General features: G+C 41.6%; 1 protein-coding gene across 2 annotated transcripts; it reads right to left on the reverse strand.

Moving 5' to 3' along the window:
* Positions 1-17214: 17214 nt before the first annotated feature.
* On the reverse strand, positions 17215-21752 carry LOC123136226 (mitochondrial import inner membrane translocase subunit TIM22-4). 2 transcript variants are annotated; one of them, XM_044555560.1, is made up of 5 exons: positions 21646-21752; positions 20943-21291; positions 18812-19002; positions 18645-18717; positions 17215-17747 (listed from the first exon to the last, which is right to left on the reverse strand). In XM_044555560.1, the coding sequence occupies exons 2-5, from the start codon at positions 21088-21090 to the stop codon at positions 17662-17664; spliced, it is 498 nt and encodes a 165-aa protein (XP_044411495.1). In that variant the 5' UTR covers positions 21091-21291; positions 21646-21752; the 3' UTR covers positions 17215-17661. The 2 variants fall into 2 exon arrangements, with proteins under 2 accessions (XP_044411495.1, XP_044411494.1); XM_044555559.1 differs by having other exon boundaries at positions 20943-21306; positions 21646-21712.
* Positions 21753-22069: the final 317 nt, after the last annotated feature.

Here is a 22069-nt window from a genome sequence, read left to right on the forward strand (position 1 = left end):
CGAGGGGCGGCCCATCCACCCTCGCAGAGTGGGCGTAAAGCTCACTGAGAGTGAAGCGCCAGATGGGCCGGCACGGCCGGGCCAAGAGGTTGGTGAAGAAGCCCAGCAGCGCCGCGGCCTTGCCTGCTACGTCGTATCCACTGATACGTCTCCGTCGTATCTACTTTTCCAAACACTTTTGCCCTTGTTTTGGACTCTAACTTGTATGATTTGAATGGAACTAACCCGGACTGACGCTGTTTTCAGCAGAATTGCCATGGTGTTGTTTTATGTGCAGAAAATAAAAGTTCTCGGAATGACCTGAGACTCCACGGAACACCTTAGAAAAAATAAAAAAATCATCGCCAAAGATGAAGGCCAGGGGGCCCACACCCTGTCCATGAGGGTGGGGGGCGCCCCCCTGGGCGCGCCCCCCTACCTCGTGGGCCCCCTGGTGGCCCTCCGACGCCAACTCGAACTCCATATATTGGCTTTCGGGGAGAAAAAATCAGAGAGAAGAAATCATCACGTTTTACGATACGGAGCCGCCGCCAAGCCCTAATCTCTCTCGGGATGGCTGATCTGGAGTCCGTTCGGGGCTCCGGAGAGGGGAATTCATCGCCGTCGTCATCATCAACCATCCTCCATCACCAATTTCATGATGCTCACCGCCGTGCGTGAGTAATTGCATCGTAGGCTTGCTGGACGGTGATGGGTTGGATGAGATTTATCATGTAATCGAGTTAGTTTTGTTAGGGTTTGATCCCTAGTATCCATTATGTTCTGAGATTGATGTTGCTATGACTTTGCTATGCTTAATGCTTGTCACTAGGGCCTGAGTGCCATGATTTCAGATCTGAACCTATTATGTTTTCATGAATATATGTGTGTTCTTGATCCTATCATGCAAGTCTATAGTCACCTACTATGTGTTATGATCCGGCAACCCCGAAGTGACAATAATCGGGACCACTCCCGGTGATGACTATAGTTTGAGGAGTTCATGTATTCACTATGTGCTAATGCTTTGTTCCGGTTCTCTATTAAAAGGAGGCCTTAATATCCCTTAGTTTCCAATAGGACCCCGCTGCCACGGGAGGGTAGGACAAAAGATGTCATGCAAGTTCTTTTCCATAAGCACGTATGACTATATACGGAATACATGCCTACATTACATTAATGAACTGGAGCTAGTTCTGTGTCACCCTATGTTATGACTGTTACATGACGAACTGCATCTGGCATAATTATCCATCACTAATCCGATGCCTACGAGTTTTCCATACACTGGTTCTCTCTTATTTACTTTTCCGTTGCTACTGTTACAATCCAAAATACCAAAAACATTACTTTTGCTGTCTTTACTTTTATTACCGTTACCACTACTATCATATTACTTTGCTACTAAACACATTGCTGCAGATACTAAGTTTCCAGGTGTGGTTGAATTGACAACTCAGCTTCTAATACTTGAGAATATTCTTTGGCTCCCCTTGTGTCAAATCAATAAATTTGGGTTGAATACTCTACCCTCAAAAACTGTTGCGATCCCCTATACTTGTGGGTTATCAAGACCTATTTCTGGCGCCGTTGCCAAGGAGGCTCACGCAAGCAAGTCAACCACACCAAGTACCCATCGCAATCCCTATCTCTCGCATTACATTATTTGCCATTTGCCTCTCGTTTTCCTCTCCTCACCCTTGCCGTTATTTTTGCCCTCTCTTTCCCAATCTCCTCCCCTCTTCCCGTTTGCCTTTTTCCCTTTGGCTTTCTGTTTGCTTGTGTGTTAGTTTGCTTGTCATCATGACTAGTTTCATATCGTCTCCGTTATCTCCCGAGAATGAAGTCTTAAATTTTAAACAAAGGGAGGGAGAAAATCTAAAATATGCTTGGTATAGAATTTGCAATGCTCAAAATAAATCTACCAGGAAGCAATCTACCTCGGTTCTTCTTCGCAATTTTTACATAGGTGCTAATCCTTGGTATAGATATATCCTTGATACCATTATCGGAGGGAATTTTTTGGGTAGCCATACTTTTGATTATTATAATGCTTTAATAGATATATTTGGTTCACCACCCCTTTTGATTAATGGAACTACATTAACTTTGGAGCATGTTATGCAAAGGCTTGAAGCTATTGAAAATAAAGTTGCTACTATTGAATCAATTGAAAATCTTGATAAAAAGATCCACAATCAAATTACCCAATATGGATCTAAGGCAGGAATGACTTTGAAAAATATTAAGGAAAAAGAACCAATAGTTAATGAGAAAATAAATCTAGATTCCACAAGAATCGATAAACTTGAGGGTATCATTGCCAACTTGGGAACCGCTTTTTCTTCCGTTCAAAACACTCCAAGTTCTTCTACTAAAAATACTAAGCTTATTTATGTTCCTAAGAATAAGGGTGAATCATCTAGTAAGGAAACTGTGGATCTTAAATCTATAAGTGTTCATCCCAATCTTTTTACCATCATTAAGGAACCATTTGCTATAGATGAATTTTTTGATCTTTTGCCTGAAAATTTGTCAATTACTAGGAAGAAAGAAAATTCTAAAGGAGGTAGATGCCTCATTGAAGAATTGCCTACCAAAGATGGCAATACCTAGATCTATCCTTGCTTTTATGCCTAGCTAGGGGCGTTAAACGATAGCGCTTGTTGGGAGGCAACCCAATTTTATTTTGTGTTTTTTGTTTTTGCTTCTGTTTAGGAATAAATAATCCATCTACTTTCTGTTTGGATGTGGTTTTATGTTTTAATTAGTGTTTGTGCCAAGTAGAACCTATAGGATAACCTACGATGATAGTTGATTTGATTCTGCTGAAAAACAGAAACTTTGCGCGCACGAATTTAGTTATGATAAATCACAGAAACGTGCTTTTGCGTTGATTATTTCTGCTGCTGTTCAATAAACATAATTTCCAGGACTTCCTATTTTGGTAGAATTGTTAGAGTTCCAGAAGTTTGCGTTAGTTACAGATTGCTACAGACTGTTCTGTTTTTGACAGATTATGTTTTTCGTGTGTTGGTTGCTTACTTTGATGAATCTATGGCTAGTAAAATAGTTTATAATCCATAGAGAAGTTGGAATACAGTAGGTTTAACACCAATATAAATAAAGAATGAGTTCATTACATTACCTTAAAATAGTCTTTTGTTTTCTTTCTCTAACGGAGCTCACGAGATTTCTGTTGAGTTTTGTGTTGTGAAGTTTTCAAGTTTTGGGTGAATTCTTTTGATGGATTATGGAACAAGGAGTGGCAAGAGCCTAAGCTTGGGGATGCCCATGGCACCCCCAAGATAATCCAAGGACACCAAAAATTCAAAGCTTGGGGATGCCCCGGAAGGCATCCCCTCTTTCGTCCACTTCCATCGGTAATTTACTTGGAGCTATATTTTTATTCACCAACATGATATGTGTTTTGCTTGGAGCGTCTTGTATTATTTGCGTCTTTGCTTGTTAGTTTACCACAATCATCCTTGCTGTACACATCTTTTGAGAGAGCCATATATGATTTGGAATTTGTTAGAATACTCTATGTGCTTCACTTATATCTTTTGAGCTTGATAGTTTTGCTCATAGTGCTTCACTTATATCTTTTGAGCATGATAATTTTTGCTCTAGTGCTTCACTTATATCTTTTAGAGCACGGTGGTGGATTTGTTTTAAAGAAACTATTGATCTCTCATGCTTCACTTAGATTATTTTGGGAGTCATTAATAGCATGGTAATTTGCTTAATGTTAATATACTTAGTGTTCAAGACATGTGAAACTTTCTTTTGAGTAAATTGAATACTAAGATAAGTTTGATGCTTGATAATTGTTTTGAAATATGGAGGTAATAATATCAAAGTCGTGCTAGTTGATAATTGTGAATTAGAGAAATACTTGTGTTGAAGTTTGCAAGTCCCGTAGCATGCACGTATGGGTAAAGTTGTGTAACAAATTTGAAACATGAAGTGTAGCTGGCTTGTGCATCCTTATGAGTGGCGGTCGGGGACGAGCGATGGTCTTTTCCTACCAATCTATCCCCCTAGGAGCATGCGCGTAGTACTTGAATTTTTTTATGGCTTCTAAATTTTTGCAATAAGTATATGAGTTCTTTTGACTAATGTTGAGTCCATGGATTATACGCACTCTCACCTTTCCGCCTTTGCTAGCCTCTTCGGTATGCCCTTTCTCACCTTGAGAGTTGGTGCAAACTTCGCCGGTGCATCCAAACCCCGTGATACGATTCGCTCTATCACACATAAACCTCCTTATATCTTCCTCAAAACAGCCACCATACCTACCTATCATGGCATTTCCATAGCCATTCCAAGATATATTGCCATGCAACTTCCACCATCATCATCATGACATACATTACTTTTGTCATATTGCCATTGCATGATCATGTAGTTGACATCATATTTGTGGCAAAGCCACCATGCATTATTTTCCATACGTGTCACTCTTGATTCATTGCACCATCCCGGTACACCGCCGGAGGCATTCATATAGAGTCATACTTTGTTCTAAGTATCGAGTTGTAATTGTTGAGTTGTAAGAAAAATAAAAGTGTGATGATCATCATTATTAGATCATTGTCCCAAGTTAGGAAAGGATGATGGAGACTATGATTCCCCCATAAGTCGGGATGAGACTCCGGATGAAAAAAAGAGGCCATAAAAAAAGAGAAAGGCCCAAATAAAAAAAAGAGAGAAAAGAGAGAAGGGACAATGCTACTATCCTTTTACCACACTTGTGCTTCAAAGTAGCACCTTGTTCTTCATGTAGTGAGTCTAATATATTGTGCTTCAAAGTAGCACCAAGATCTTCATGGTAGTAAGTCTCATAAGTTGTCTTTTTATACTAGTGGGAATTTTTCATTATAGAACTTGGCTTCCTCAAAATTCCCTAGGTCTTCGTGAGCAAGCGAGTTGGATGCACACCCACTAGTTTTCTTTTGTTGAGCATTCATAGCTCTAGTGCATCCGTTGCATGGCAATCCCTACTCCTCATGTTGACATCAATTAATGGGCATCTCCATAGCCCGTTGATTAGCCTCGTCAATATGAGACCTTCTCCTTTTTTTGTCTTCTCCACACAATCCCCATCATCATATTCTATTCCACCCATAGTGCTATATCCATGGCTCGCGCTCATGTATTGCGTGAAAGTTGAAAAAGTTTGAGATTATTTAAGTATGAAACAATTGCTTGTCTTGTCATCGGGGGCATAGAAGTTGGGAACATCTTTGTGTGATGAAAATGAAGCATAGCCTAACCATATGATTTTGTAGGGATGAACTTTCTTTTGCCATGTTATTTTGAGAAGACATGATTGCTTTGATTAGTATGCTTGAACTATTATTATTTTTGTGTCAATATGAACTTTCGTCTTGAATCTTTCGGATCTGAATATTCCTGTCACAATTAAGAAGATTTACATTGAAATTATGCCAGAGTATCACTCCGCATCACAAATTCTTTTTTATCATTTACCTACTCGAGGACGAGCGGGAATTAAGCTTGGGGATGCCTGATACGTCTCCAACGTATCTATCATTTTTTATTGCTCCATGCTACTTTATCTACTGTTTTGGACTATATTGGGCTTTATTTTCCACTTTTATATTATTTTTGGGACTAACCTATTAACTGGAGGCCCAACCCAGAATTGCTGTTTTTTGCCTATTTCAGTGTTTCGAAGAAACGGAATATCAAACGGAGTCCAAACGGAATGAAACCTTCGGGAACGTGATTTTCCAACCGAACGTGATCCAGGAGACTTGGACCCTACTCCAAGAAGTGCCAGAGGCGGTCACAAGGGTGGAGGGCGCCCCCCTGGGCGCGCCCCCCTACCTCATGGGCCCCCTGACGCTCCACCGACGTACTCCTTCCTCCTATATATACCTACGTATCCCCGAACGATCAGAACAGGAGCCAAAACCTAATTCCACTGCCGCAACCTTCTGTATCCACGAGATCCCATCTTGGGGCCTGTTCCGGAGCTCCCCCGGAGTGGGCATCCACCACGGAGGGCTTCTACATCATCACCATAGCCCCTCCGATGAAGTGTGAGTAGTTTACTTCAGACCTTCGGGTCCATAGCTAGTAGCTATTTGGCTTCTTCTCTCTTTTTGGATCTCAATACAATGTTCTCCCCCTCTCTCGTGGAGATCTATTCGATGTAATCTTCTTTTTGCGGTGTGTTTGTTGAGACCGCTGAATTGTGGGTTTATGATCCAGTATTATCTATGGAAAATATTTGATTCTTCTCTGAATTCTTTTATGTATGATTGAGTTATCTTTGCAAGTCTCTTCAAATTATCCTTTTTGGTTTGGCCAACTAGATTGGTAGTTCTTGCAATGGGAGAAGTGCTTAGCTTTGGGTTCAATCTTGCGGTGTCCTTACCCAGTGACAGAAAGGGTTGCAAGGCACGTATTGTATTGTTGCCATCGAGGATAACAAGATGGGGTTTTTATCATATTGCATGAATTTATCCCTCTACATCATGTCATCTTGCTTAAGGCGTTACTCTGTTTTTACTTAATACTCTAGATGCATGCTGGATAGCGGTTGATGAGTGGAGTAATAGTAGTAGATGCAGAATCGTTTCGATCTACTTGTTTTGGACGTGATGCCTATATACATGATCATTGCCTAGATATACTCATAACTATGCTCAATTCTGTCAATTGCTCAACAGTAATTTGTTCACCCACTGTAGAATACTTATGCTCTTGAGAGAAGCCACTAGTGAAACCTATGGCCCCCGGGTCTATTCTCATCATATCAATCTCTATCACTTTATTTACTTGCCTTGTTTTTACTTTGCCTTTTACTTTTTACTTTGCATCCATCTATCAAAAATACCAAAAATATTATCTCTATCAGATCTCACTCTCGTAAGTGACCGTGAAGGGATTGACAACCCCTAAGCGTTGGTTGCGAGTTGCTATCGTTTTGTGTAGGTACGAGGGACTTGTGCGTGGTCTCCTACTGGATTGATACCTTGGTTCTCAAAAACTGAGGGAAATACTTACGCTACTTTGCTGCATCATCCTCTCCTCTTCGGGGAAATCCAACGCAGTGCTCAAGAGGTAGCAAGAAGAATTTCTGGCGCCGTTGCCGGGGAGCATAGCTCTATTCTTTGAGTCACTTGGGATTTATATCTGTTGGACACTATGAAGAACTTGAAATATGATCGAACTACTATTTTGCCCTCAACTACGAGGGGAGGTAAGGGACTGCCATCTAGCCTTGCACTAGATTCTCCTTCTGTTATGAGTAAATTTGTGACACCTAAACCTACTACCGCTATGAATTCTAATATGTCGCATGCTATTGATGATGCCACTTCTGCTATGCATGATACTTATGATGAAACTACTTCTATGCTTGATACTACTGTTCCACTTGGTGAATTTCTTGATGAGCAAATTGCTAGGTCTAGAGAAAGAGAAATTATTGAACCTGAACACGATGATGTTAGTGATGATGAACCTATGCCTGCTATTCCTGAGGGTTATCTTTTTGACGCTGAATCTTCCGCAGCTATTCTTGCTTGCCAGGATAGACAGGAACTTAAGAGGTTGCTAGTTAAATGGAGTAAAGAATCTTTTAGAGATAGAATGAAACCCGACCCTGCTTTTGCTACTTCACCTATCTGTGTTCCTGATCAGTATTATTATGATTTTTCTGTTGACCCAGATATAATTACTTTGGTTGAATCTGATCCTTTTTATGGCTATGAATCTGAAACTGTTGTGGCACATCTTACTAAGTTAAATGATATAGCTATCTTGTTTACTAATAATGAGAGATCGCGCTACCTTTATTTACTCAAAATATTTCCGTTCTCATTAAAGGGTGATGCTAAGATATGGTATAATTCTCTTGATCCTGGTTGTGTGCAAAGTCCCCAGGATATGATTTATTACTTCTCTGCTAAATATTTCCCTGCTCATAAGAAACAAGCTGCCTTGAGGGAAGTATACAATTTTGTGCAAATTGAAGAAGAGAGTCTCCCACAAGCTTGGGGGAGGCTTCTCAAGTTAGTTAATGCTTTGCCTGATCATCCTCTTAAGAAACCTGAAATATTTGATATCTTTTATAATGGACTAACTGATGCTTCCAGAGATTTCCTGGATAGTTGTGCTGGTTCTCTTTTCAGGGAAAGAACACTGGATGACGCTGAAATTCTATTGAATAATATGTTGGCAAATGAAAATAATCAGGCACCTCCCGAGCTACCTCCTGAGCTAGTTCCTGAGCCAATTACTGAGCCTATTCCTAAACCAACTCCGAAGAAGAGAGATGTTCTATTTCTCAGTCCCGAAGATATGCAAGAGGCAAAGAAATCCATGAAAGAAAAAGGTATTAAAGCTGAAGATGTTAAGAATTTACCTCCTATTGAAGAAATACATGGTCTTAATTTACCGCCTGTTGAAGAAGTATATGATCTCAATTACTTATTTACTGAATAACCTCCCGATATCCCGACACAGGTAGTAAAGGTAAATTCTCTCTATAGATATGATAAAGTTGAAGTCCCTCCTACTAAAATTGCTAGTCAGTGCTTGGATGAGTTTGATGACTTTATGTTTAAGCAAGATGACTTTAATGCTTATTTTGGTAGACAATTAAAACAGAATACCTTTATGATTAAACGCTTGGGTGATTATATGGCTGATATTAGAGGTGAACTTAAACTTGTTAGCAAACATGCTTCTATGGTTACCACTCAAGTAGAACAAGTACTTAAAGCTCAGAAAGAAGCGCTTGATGAAATGAATAGTAAGAAAAATGATTATGCTGTTAGAGTGGCTACTAGAACTGGTAGAATGACTCAGGAACCTTTGTATCCTGAAGGCCACCCTAAGAGAATCGAGCAAGATTCTCAGAGAAACAATATTGATGTACCTAGTTCTTCTAAGAGGAAGAAAAAGAAAAATGATAGGACTTTGCAAACTTCTAGTGAACCTATTGCTGAACCACCTGAGAATCCAAATGATATCTCTATTTCTGATGCTGAAACACAATCAGGTGATGAACATGAACCTAGTGATAATGTTAATGATAATGTTCATGTTGATGCTCAACCTAGTAATGATAATGATGTAGAAGTTGAACCTGCTGTTGATCTTGATAACCCACAATCAAAGAATCAACGTTATGATAAAGAGACTTCGTTGCTAGGAAACATGGTAAAGAAAGGGAACCATGGGTTCAGAAACCCATGCCTTTTCCTCCGAAACCATCCAAGAAAAAGGATGATGAGGATTTTGAGCGCTTTGCTGAAATGATTAGACCCATCTTTTTGCGTATGCGATTAACTGATGTGCTCAAAACAAATCCTTATGCTAAGTATATGAAGGATATTATTACTAATAAAAGAAAGATACCTGAAGCTGAAATTTCCACCATGCTTGCTAATTATACTTTTAAGGGTGGAATACCAAAGAAACTTGGAGATCCAGGAGTACCTACTATACCATGCTCCATTAAGAGAAATTATGTTAAAACTGCTTTATGTGATCTTGGAGCCGGTGTCAGTGTTATGCCTCTCTCTTTATATCGTAGACTTGACTTGAATAAGTTGACACCTACTGAAATATCTTTGCAAATGGCTGATAAATCAACTGCTATACCTGTCGGTATTTGTGAGGATGTGCCTGTTGTGGTTGCAAATGTTACTATTTTAACGGACTTTGTTATTCTTGATATTCCCGAGGATGATAGTATGTCTATTATTCTTGGAAGACCTTTCCTTAATACTGCAGGGGCTGTTATTGATTGCAACAAAGGCAATGTCACTTTTCATGTTAATGGCAATGAGCACACGGTACACTTTCCGAGAAAACAACCTCAAGTTTATAGTATCAACTCTATTGGAAAAATTCCATCGATTATATTTGGAGGTTTTGAATTTCCTCTCCCTACTGTCAAGAAAAAGTATGATATTCTTATTGTTGGGGATTTTCATATCCCCGTTGAGGTAACTTAGTGTTATTCGAAATTTCTCCGGTTCCGTGATTATTCGGAATGAGTTTGTTAACAAGACTTGATCAACCTTGTTAGTGGGTTCATTTTGATGATCACGAGATGGATGAAACTAGAAGCACAACCTTCTGTACCCTCTTTATATTTTCTGTTATTTAGTAGAAATAAAGTAAAATAGTATTTTTCTGTCTGTCTCCTGACTTATCCGTGCAATATAAAAATATCCCGAAAATAAAAGTCCTCAGAATGCCATGCCAATTTAATATGATTTTTTGGGAATATTTGAGGATTTACTGTGCAAAAATTACCACGGGGGGAGCTGCCACCTGGTCACGAGGGTGGAGGGCGCGCCCTACCCCCTGGGCGCGCCCCCCTGCCTCGTGGGCCCACGGTGGCCCTCCTCCACTTATTCCTGCACCCATCTTCTTCCTCTGCCTCACACAAACACGAAAAACCAACTCAAGCACGAGTTCCAGCCCCCGTTGCTGTGATTTTCGATCTCCTTGCTCAAAGAACCTCTCGCAAAACTGCTTGGGGAGATTGTTCCTTGGTATGTGACTCCTCCATTGGTCCAATTAGTTTTTGTTCTAGTGCTTTATTCATTGCAAATTTGTGCTGCATAGGTGATCATGTTCTTGCGCTTGCATGTCAAATTTATATGGTTCCAAGTAGTTCTAATGCTTGATATAGGCTCTAGGCACTTGTGGGAGTTGTTACTATCAATTTTATTGAAGTTGGTTCACTTTTATTTGAAGTTACTAAAAATTTCAGATTGTTTCAGAAATAATGAAGAGACTTTTGAGGGGCTCGTCGAGCCGAAGCTCTAAGGAAAAACAAAAGGAAGAAGAGGAGAAGCCCAAATTTAATTTGCCTCGCACCGCGGAGGTCTGGCCGTGTGAATGGCCTTCCGATGACTTCTTGAGGAGAGCTGGGATTCATGAAGATTTCTATTTATTGATTGAGAATGCTGGCCTCACCAACTTCCTCCACGACCAACGTCATCAGTATCTCTTACTCACAAATACTTTTGTGCAAAACTTCTACTTTTTCCCTAAGAAATCACCTCCAACAGTAGAGTTTCATTTATATGACGTTGTTAAAGAAATGACATTAGCTGAATTCTGCGAGGTTTGCAGAATATCCTTTGAGGGCACCTTAGATGAACCCCACCGTAGCGAAGTAGAAGCTTTTATTAACACTATCACTGTGGGAGAAACCAGGAAGGTTTCTGATGCAAGGATCACTAGCATACATTATCCTGTTTTACGCTACTTTGCCTTATTTGCTAGTCGTTGTTTTACTTGGACGCGGAACTGTGGGAACCTTAGTATTCCTGATATTATTATTTTGCTCCATGGTTTATACCGCAATAACTCTGTTAGTATGGGTGGAATTGTTGCTAGACGGTTAAGTCTGAACCGTACTAAGGGCCCCATCTTTGGAGGCATTTATGCTTCACGCCTAGCTAAACATTTTGAAATACCTATTAGGCATGAGGAGAAAGAAGAAACTGCGCTGCCCCATGCTTATTTAGATTATAGAGTATGATAGCGCATGTTTTCTTGTTAAGAGTCGCGATGGGGAGCTCAAATATAAATTATATATACTTTGATAAACATCACCCTGAGACTATTACTTTGCCTGCTCCTTCTTTGTTTAACTTGTCTGCAGAACCTCACATCATTCCGTGGTCGGCTGTTCAAGCCTATCGGGAACCTTGCACCGGCCCCGAAGCCAGAGCCACAAGATGAGCCTCCACGACTATCTGTTTATTCTTGGGATCCAGAGGAGGCTTCCAGCCAGTGGCAGTCAGAGTCTTCTTCGTCGCAGTATGACCCCAGCTTCACCTATGGATATCCGCCAGGCTATCCCTGGCAATAGACCAACTTAGGCCAAAAGCCTAAGCTTGGGGGAGTACGTATTTCCCACCAACATTACATTCATGTTCACACACACACTCATTGCTAGATGTCAGTGCTCATACTCTTTCACTGTAATATCCATGCTAGTTTGTTTTCTTTTTTTCTGCTTTCTTCTTGTGTGTTTGTTAAACTTAAAAAAAACAAAAAAATAATTATTATTAGTAGTTTACTTCTTTGCTTGTAGTAGAAATTAAAAAGAAAAAAACCCAAAAATATTTCCCGTTCTTCTTTTACTTGTTGGGAGCTTTCCCGTGTAAATAGTTTTATTTTCTTTTTTTGGGGGGTTGAGAAGACCATATTGAAAATGCTTAGTGGCTCTTATATGCATGATTGATTATTTAAACCTAGAGCCCATATTACTTGTCTTCTCTCTTGAGTTGAATGCTTGCAGATTCCAGCTTAGTCCAATGCACGTGCACTCTTATTATTATACACACCGTTCGGCCGTGCAAGTGAAAGGCAATAATGATGATATATGATGGACTTATTGGGATAAGAAAAGCTGGTATGAACTCGACCTCTCTTGTTTTTGTAAATATGATGATTCATCGTTCCTGAGTCAGCTATTATGAAGTAAACATATTTGCAATGACATTTAGAGATTATAGTTGCTTGTGCCATGATTGATTAGCTATGAGTTATAATGGTTTATCTTGCGTGCCAACATGACATTAGAATGATTATGATGTGGTATGATGGGGTGGTATCCTCCTTTAAATGAATTGAGTGACTCGACTTGGCATATGTTCACGCATGTAGTTGAATCAAATCAACATAGCCTTCATGAAATTTATGTTCATGGTGGATTATATCCTACTCATGCTTGTACTCGGTGTGAATTAGTTTTAATGCATGTTTACGACTGTTGTCGCTCTCTCAGTTGGTCGCTTCCCAGTCTTTTGCTAGCCTTCACCTGTACTAAGCGGGAATACTGCTTGTGCATCCAAACTCCTTAAACCCCAAAGTTATTCCATGTGAGTCCACTATACCTTCCTATATGCGGTATTTACCTGCCGTTCCAAGTAAATTTGTATGTGCCAAACTCTAAACCTTCAAATAAACATTCTGTTTTGCATGCTCGAATAGCTCATATGTCAACTAGAGATGCCCTTATCTTCCGTGTTAGGCGGGTTATTCTCAAGAGGAGTGGACTCCGCTCCTCATTCACGAGAAAATGGCTGGTAGCCGGGATGCCCAGTCCCATGCTTTATGCAAACTAAATTAAAATAATTGCAAACAAAACTTCCCTTGGGGCCCGTTGAATGTTGGAGGCACTTGTTGTTTCGAGCAAGCCATGAATTGATGCTTGTGGAGGAAGGGGAGTATAAACTTTACCATTCTGTTTGGGAACCGCCTATAATCTATTTAGCATGGAAGATATCGTCATCTTTTAGTTGTTATGTTGACAATGAAAGTATGCCGCTCAAAATATAATTTATCTCTTTTTCAAAACCGAGCTCTGGCACCTCTACAAATCCCTGCTTCCCTCTGCGAAGGGCCTATGTATTTACTTTTATGTTGAGTCATCACCCTTCTTATTAAAAGCCACCCGCTGGAGAGCACACCGTCGTTTGCATTCATTATTATTGGTTTATATTGGGTATGACTTGATTGGATCTCTTTTACCATGAATTAAAATGTTTAGTCAGTCCTTGATCTTTAAAGGTGCTCTGCATTTATGTTTTGCGGTCTCAGAAAGGGCTAGCGAGATACCACTCTGTTATATCATGTTATGATTATTTTGAGAAAGTGTTGTCATCCGAGTTTTATTATTATGGCTCGCTAGCTGATTATGCTATTGATATGAGTAATTGTGAGACCTACGTGTCATTGTGAGTATGGTTAGTTCATAATAATTGCTAAAACTTGAATGCTGGCTTTTCATGTTTACAACAACAAGAGCAAACAGAGTTTGTAAAAGTTTTTCTTTTTCTCTTTCAGTTTGTCAACTGAATTGCTTGAGGACAAGCAAGGGTTTAAGCTTGGGGGAGTTGATACATCTCCGTCGTATCTACTTTTCCAAACACTTTTGCCCTTGTTTTGGACTCTAACTTGTATGATTTGAATGGAACTAACCCGGACTGACGCTGTTTTCAGTAGAATTGCCATGGTGTTGTTTTATATGTAGAAAATAAAAGTTCTCGGAATGACCTGAAACTCCATGGAACACCTTAGAAAAAATAAAGAAAAATCATCGACAAAGATGAAGGCCAGGGGGCCCACACCCTGTCCACGAGGGTGGGGGGCGCCCCCCTGGGCGCGCCCCCTACCTCATGGCCCCCTGGTGGCCCTCCGACGCCAACTCCAACTCCATATATTGGCTTTCGGGGAGAAAAAAATCAGAGAGAAGAAATCATCACGTTTTATGATACGGAGCCGCCGTCAAGCCCAAATCTCTCTCGGGAGGGCTGATCTGGAGTCCGTTTGGGGCTCCGGAGAGGAGGATTCGTCGCCGTCGTCATCATCAACCATCCTCCATCACCAATTTCATGATGCTCACCGCCGTGCGTGAGTAATTGCATCGTAGGCTTGCTGGACGGTGATGGGTTGGATGAGATTTATCATGTAATCGAGTTAGTTTTGTTAGGGTTTGATCCCTAGTACCATTATGTTCTGAGATTGATGTTGCTATGACTTTGCTATGCTTAATGCTTGTCACTAGGGCCCAAGTGCCATGATTTCAGATCTGAACCTATTATGTTTTCATGAATATATCTGTGTTCTTGATCCTATCTTGCAAGTCTATAGTCACCTACTATGTGTTATGATCCGGCAACCCCGAAGTAACAATAATCGGGACCACTCCCGGTGATGACCATAGTTTGAGGAGTTCATGTATTCACTATGTGCTAATGCTTTGTTCCGGTTCTCTATTAAAGGAGGCCTTAATATCCCTTAGTTTTCAATAGGACCCCGCTGCCACGGGAGGGTAGGACAAAAGATGTCATGCAAGTTCTTTTCCATAAGCACGTATGACTATATACGGAATACATGCCTACATTACATTGATGAACTGGAGCTAGTTCTGTGTCACCCTATGTTATGACTGTTACATGACGAACCGCATCCGGCATAATTATCCATCACTAATCCGATGCCTACGAGTTTTCCATATACTGGTTCTCACTTATTTACTGTTCCGTTGCTACTGTTACAATCACTACAAAATACCAAAAACATTACTTTTGCTGTCTTTACTTTTGTTATCGTTACCACTACTATCATATTACTTTGCTACTAAACACTTTGCTGCAGATACTAAGTTTCCAGGTGTGGTTGAATTGACAACTCAGCTGCTAATACTTGAGAATATTCTTTGGCTCCCCTTGTGTCGAATCAATAAATTTGGGTTGAATACTCTACCCTCGAAAACTGTTGCGATCCCCTATACTTGTGGGTTATCATCCACCACGCGCACCCCTTCGACTTCCAGGGCGGGGATCGCGTTGTAGTGACGACGGTGCGAGGCGGAGGCATGGAAGAACTGTGTGTTCTCATCCCCCTCGCAGACCGCCCTACGCTTCCCGCGCTGAAGCCAGTGAGCGCTTTGGCGAAGAATCGAGCTCGCTAGCGCCAGGCTATTGTCGTCTCGAAGCAAGTTTTCCTCTGCAGAAAGAGAACGGGTTTCCTCCCAAAAAATCAAAAAGCTCTATTAAAAACGGCAGTCACTATCGAAGGTGGGGATGGACCGGTGACGCTTTTTCCATGCCTTGGAGGCAGCCCTGAAAGCTTTCTTTTTGGCAGAAAGAATTCCAGCTACGCCCGTGCCTCGGACCGAGTTAGTCCAGGAAGGAAGAGTGGAGGGGAGGAAGAGGGGCTCGGTCAACCAAGCGTTTTCGAAAAAGAAACGAGAGGGGGTAGGGATTTTGGTGGACGCAGCCACCAAAAGCGGGACGTGATCGGACGTAGTACGAGGGAGAGAGGAGAGGGTCGAGTCGGGAAGGCCGCATCCCACCTATTGTCAAAGAAAGCCCGGTCCAACCGAGCAAGGATCAGAGGGTCTTGCCGGTTTGACCACGTGAACAAACGATCAGACATGTGGAGCTCATGAAGGGCAAGAGTATTGATCAGACAGTTGAACTTAGCAGCATGCCTGACGTCGAAACGATCATTATTCTTTTCAGACGGGGCACGAATAAGGTTGAAATCGCCTACCACGAGCCAGGGCATTGGATACTTGAGCAGTTAAGGCAACCATGTCTCCCACAAACTCATCCACAAGGGAGTGGTCAGAGGTTCGTACACATTGGTGATCACCACACGCGCAGCGGAAGAAGTGCAAACCAACATGATGGTAAGAGAGAAGCGGGATTCCGGGGAGGAAACTAGGGCGTAGAGAGAAGGATCCCAGGCCATCACCACCACCCCGCGGCTCCCCTTTTTAAAAAACCGAGAAACGATCGCTCTTGTGGTCTCTCCACTCCATCTTTCCGGCCGTCAACCAGTTTGATTATACTTCATTTCACTCTAGTTATGAATAAACAATTCAAGCTCAACACATGGGAAGGAAGGTACACGCCCTTGTACGCCTACTTTGTCATTTATCTCGTCAATTTCTCTACACAGCGCTGCATGCATACATCAGCCGTGATTACAAGCTGATCAGATCGTGTAGCTGAGTTCGGTTCAGCTCGATATCTCCAGGGTTATCCATACAACCTAACAACAGGTGACAATTGGAGAAAACTGAGAAAAAGCAATTTGGCAAACGCCTCAGTGGTTTTGCCAAAGCCACGAAAAACTGAGGTTTTTAGATACTGAAGTATTCAACGTCCATGCGTTGGAATACCAAGGTTTTGTAATACTACTGTTTTAGATAAACGGTGCTGCCAAACTAGGTCTAAGCATGCACGTCAACACGTGCAACGAGGGAGTACAAAGATTATCAGATCAGCATGATGATCATGCTCCATGAGACCTCCGGACAGCAGAAAGGGCACGCAATAACCAATCCATACCAGTATCAATCAGCTTCTCTTCCGATGGAATCGGCCAAACTTGTCTCAGTTAATCACATAGTCGTTGCGAGTTTGTCTGAGGTCAAATGGACCAAATGAACTGTCTTGTTGGAATGTACCGATAGATTAAATTTGTCTCGTTGGGTCTCGTTCTAGGGTCTAAAACGAACTGTTGAATGATATTTCAAGTGATATGAATACTTTACCCCTGGAGTGTGTTCTGATATTTACCATTGACATGCAGAGTTGTTGCCAGAAAATAAAATTGATACCCCCACAGAATAACAAAAATTACATTGTATAATCGCATTGACTACTTATTCGGAAAAAAATAGATCGGATAGACTACTAGAGAGAACTTAATAATGCTACTATTACTTTGCCAGCCTATCAGGGTACAAGACCAGAGCAGGTTTCAGGTCATTACCACGGACAAGTATAAAAAGTAAAATATACTCCCTCTGTAAACTTATATAAGAGCGTTTAGAGGGAGTACTTCTCTGAAACCATTCAGACATCAGACACAGATAACATGGCGCGAGATTGCATCAGCGAAAATGCGTATATTACCCCCATCTCTGGGTACATGGCATCAAACTGGCTACAGACTAAGTTAGCTACTCAGTGCAATGGATGGACAGCCGCAAGACTTAAAATTTAGGTTACCCCATCTTGGGGTACATGCCAACGACTGAATATTGCAGAATAACCAAAACTTCTTCGGCCAATGCTGAATCCTGCTAATGATTTGCTACAAAGACGCATCACTTGGTTTATAGGATGCAACGTTTCCATCACCGATTCAAGTATGCCGTTCCATGAACTTCTCAATCGCCACGGAGAAGGCACCAAAACCCACACACCCGATACATGTGGCCTGAGGGCCACCTGCAAGAAAAATACCACTTCCATTAGGGATGATGAAATATCAAATTGAGCTGCATAACCAACAACAGTATAACAACTTGCTAGTGGTGCTATAGTGCTTTGCCAAATTATATCCACGCTTCTCGCCCTCATTATTATGATTTACTGCTTTATTAGCTAGCAGAAAAATGTTTCAAAATAAGCAATCACAACTTTGGCTAAGCAGTAAAGAATCAAGGGGTAGACAAGGTAAGTGGTCAAAACACCAGAACAGACTGCTGACCTGGCACACCGACTACGTGATGAGTACCTCTAAACTCCCCAATACAGTCAGAAATATAGCATTGATTAAACTATCTGAAATCTCATAACAGAGACACCAACTACCTGATGAGTACGATTGCCCTTCAACTTGTCCTAGTAGAACCAAACTACTTTTAGAGTGAAGTTACTCCCTTTCTTACATTCATAAAGAAATGTTGACCCATCCACCTCAAGCCAACCTAAAACATCTCTAACAATTGGACAAAAAGGACAGACCCAGTGCATAGAAGCTCCCACACAAGGTGGGGTCTGGGGAGGGATTATAGGAACCTAGTCTTACCCCTGCAAAGTGCAATGCAGCAGATAGGGAAATTCTCTTGGGAGCATAAGTAGATCCATTAATTATGTTGGTTCTCATCCACAGTTATTACTTCCTCCGGTCCTTTTTACTTCGCGTATAAGATTTGTTTGAAGTTTAACTTTGTAAAGTTTGACCATATTTATATGAAAAACAACATCTACAATAGTAAAGTTATACAATATGAAAATTAAATTCATGGTGCATCTAATGATATTGATTTCGTATTGTGAATGCTGATTTTTTTCTATAAAGTTGGTCAAACTTCGGACCGGAGGAAGTACAAAAAAACATACCTTTTGCAGCTAAAGCCCCTCCTGTGACACAGCCAGCTACTGCCGAATTGGTAATGTCATGCTTTGCCCGAGCCTGCCAGGAGATGACCATTCGAAGTGTCCAAATAAGTATGTTATCACAGAAATGCTCATAAATAGAAGGGAAAGAAATGCCACGCTGCACCTACCTTCTCTACGACGCATTCAGCTGCAGAGAAAATCAAGCCCATTACTGCAAAGGTCTTAGCATGGCTCATACTTTTCCTGCCCATCTGTTTTGCCTGGTAGACTATTTGTTGCCTTGCTGTCATCTCCTCTGACATTATTGGATTTTCCAAAGCTCCAAAAAATAGTCCCATAAGTACACCAAGACCACCCCCTATTGAATGAAAGCAATGCAGTTAATAACAGATGTGCATACTCCATAAGTCCATTTTGAGAAAAATTATGCACTTGTAGGTGGGCCCCATGTGAGTTAAGTCCATAGCTGATACTCTAGCTGTTTAGCATGACGCAAAATGATTGACAAGCATAGAAGCACAAGTCATTAAGCAAAACCTCAATATGACTTCTAAGTTAGTATAGGACGGAGTATCCAGCCACTGACTGTTCGTTGTTGTCTTAAGGATACCAAATGTCAAACTACAGGAAATACTGATATTTTGGTAATACATACTACAATAGAGTGCACGGTATTGACATCACTGATTCTATCCTCTAAACCGTTAACAAACAAAATATTAAACAGGGCAAAATCAGACAATAGATACTTAACATCGCAGGCCTTTGACATGTTCTAGATCAATGACAATATCAACAAGCTGTTGGAAAGCTACATATACTGCACAAGTGAAATGTTACTAGTACTCACATGTGGACGCGCGTACACACACACACACACACACACAATGTTCTAGCATTAGATACAATGTTTAGTTTCTTCATTTGAAGCAGAAATAGCAGAACATGGAATGAATGGATCAGAGCAAACTTTTTTTAGGAGACAACTGGAGGAACCACACCTGCTCCAATCGATTTTATTCACGCAGCAAACACTGTACAATCAAGCATGCAAACAGAGGAAGGCACGTGCCCAATGCTAAAAGGAATAACTGATAGCCGGTGGTGGGTGCAGAAGATGAAAAGCTACTCCATTACATGACTGATAGGTACACCAGGAAGTACGATGCCCAACATCCAAGGCAGAGGTAACGCAAACCTTTCAAAGGTCACATTGGTTGCGAATAAGGCTAGGAAAGCCCACAACATCAGTGTTGACATGATCAAACACCAAGCCATTACCAGTATGGCTGCGATGTATGTCTATTGCATTATACTTCTTGCAGCACTGACATGAAAAGGATTTAGAGAGGCGCACGGCCAAACAGCAACCTTTCTAATGTCATACAAAAAATATTCAGACCATTGCTAAAAAAATTAGAATAACTTCCGACCAACCTTCAAAAACGTCGACCTTGCTATTTTCCGCACATGGCTCTGTATGTCTATAGCACAATGTTGTAGCTACAACGGAAAACGATTGTGCATTGTTAAGCAGCAAACCTTTCTAATGCTCTATGAAAACCCTTTTCAGACTACTTGAAACTTCATCCAACCACTTTCTGAATACTTGACCATATGACATGTAGAGAAACTCTCAACCTTACAGTCTTTGAAAGGTAATACTATGTGTTAAGTACTGGAATTTAATTGGGTTGAGTTCATGACCCCAACTTTACTTGACGAATCACTACAAAAACTTAGACCCCAACTCTCCCAGGCAAGTTCACTTGAAACAAAGGTATTTCCCTCAAAAAAAAACTTGAAACAAAGGCATCTCCATTATGCATTATCACATGCCATTTCACATGAAGGATCATCGAGACGGGAGCAAAGAAGTGTTTTTCGAATGCCACCAAAGATTTAGAGCAGCTAGAGTAACTAATTAACAGTAGACAGTTGTACAAGTGAGTACAACCGAATCAGCATATGAACATATTGAAGTTCTTACGCGCACTCGCTCAAAACAAAATTAAGTTCATCTCTTGCAGAGCTGGCAATGTTTTATTTGTAACTCTTCAGGTGAAGAACTAACCATCTAAAGAATGAACAACTACATCCATGTCACACCATCCAGAAACTCTGATTGCATGGCATTTGAACAAGATCATGGAGACATATTAACTCGGTATTTTAGCATTAATTCAAATTACAGAGTTGTATAATGCGCCCCAGTAGTACAATACTACAATTCCTCAGTAACTGAATAGTACGTATTAGCCATATAGGAGTAGTATTGGAGGTGGTGAGTAACGTTACCCATGACACCACTGAGGACGCTCCGGACGGCGCAGTTGTTCATCATCTCCTGCCCCTTGATCTCCTCCGGCGTTGGCAGCTGGAGCGGCTGCACCGCAGCACTCTGGCTGGCCGCATCGCCGCCCGCCGATGGCTCCGGTGAAGCCATCTCACAGTCTGATCTCCTTTAAGCCGAGCGCACGCTAATTGTCCTCCTCGGCTTTCCTTTCTTTTCCTCCCCTCCAAGAAAAGCGGCGGCGGTAAGGGGGGCAGGGGAAGGGGATCCCGGTGGTGCCTGCCTCTTCCCGCTACCGGAGGACGCGAACGTATTCTCAGGAGTGCGCCACCGTGTCCCCCTTATCAGCAAGACCTGCAAAACATGAATCTGTGGCTAGTAAGAAAATGGAGAGCAGGGGAAGAGAATAGGAACAAGGGAAGAGGGGGACTTAGAAGGGGGCTGGCTGGCTGGGCAAGGAAAAAAAGAGGATGGAAGAGGAAGCGGGAGAAGAAGATGGCAGAGGAGAAGGGGAAGAAGAAGGGCGGGATGGAGGGGCTGCGCCGGCCAGCGACATAGGCGAGACGCAGGGGCTGCGCCGGCTCGCGCGGGAGAGGACAGATGGCTGCAGTGTATGGAAAGGGGCGGCAGCCGCGGGGGCTTGAAGATCCGCCGCCGCCGCCGGAGAGAGGCCGAGGAGGAGAAGGGCCATGGAGTGGGGAATCCTACCTGCGCCGCCGCCGCCGCCGCCGCGAGCTTCTCGCGCGGGGAGGAAAGGCCAGGTCTCGCTCGAGCCTGTGTCCAAGCGGTATCGGAGGAATGTTATTTGGGAAAATTTTGTTTTTGCTACTCTAGATTTTGCCAATTTTACTTATGCCACTCTAGATTTTAATATTTCACTTTTGCCACTCTTAGCTTTTGATAATTATCACAACTGCCATTCCCTGGTAAAAGCAAAAATTTCAGGATGGCAATTGTGATACATTTCAGAAGCTAAGAGTGGCAAAAATGAAATAAAAATATTTTGCTTTTGCCACGGGATGGCAGTTGTGATAATTGTCAAAAACTAAGAGTGGCAAAAGTGAAATGTCAAAATTTAGAGTGGCAAAAACAAAATTTACAAAATCTAGAGTGGCAAAAACAAAATTTCCCC

Source organism: Triticum aestivum, chromosome 6B (assembly GCF_018294505.1).
Source record: "Triticum aestivum cultivar Chinese Spring chromosome 6B, IWGSC CS RefSeq v2.1, whole genome shotgun sequence".
NCBI classification, from domain to species: domain Eukaryota; kingdom Viridiplantae; phylum Streptophyta; class Magnoliopsida; order Poales; family Poaceae; genus Triticum; species Triticum aestivum.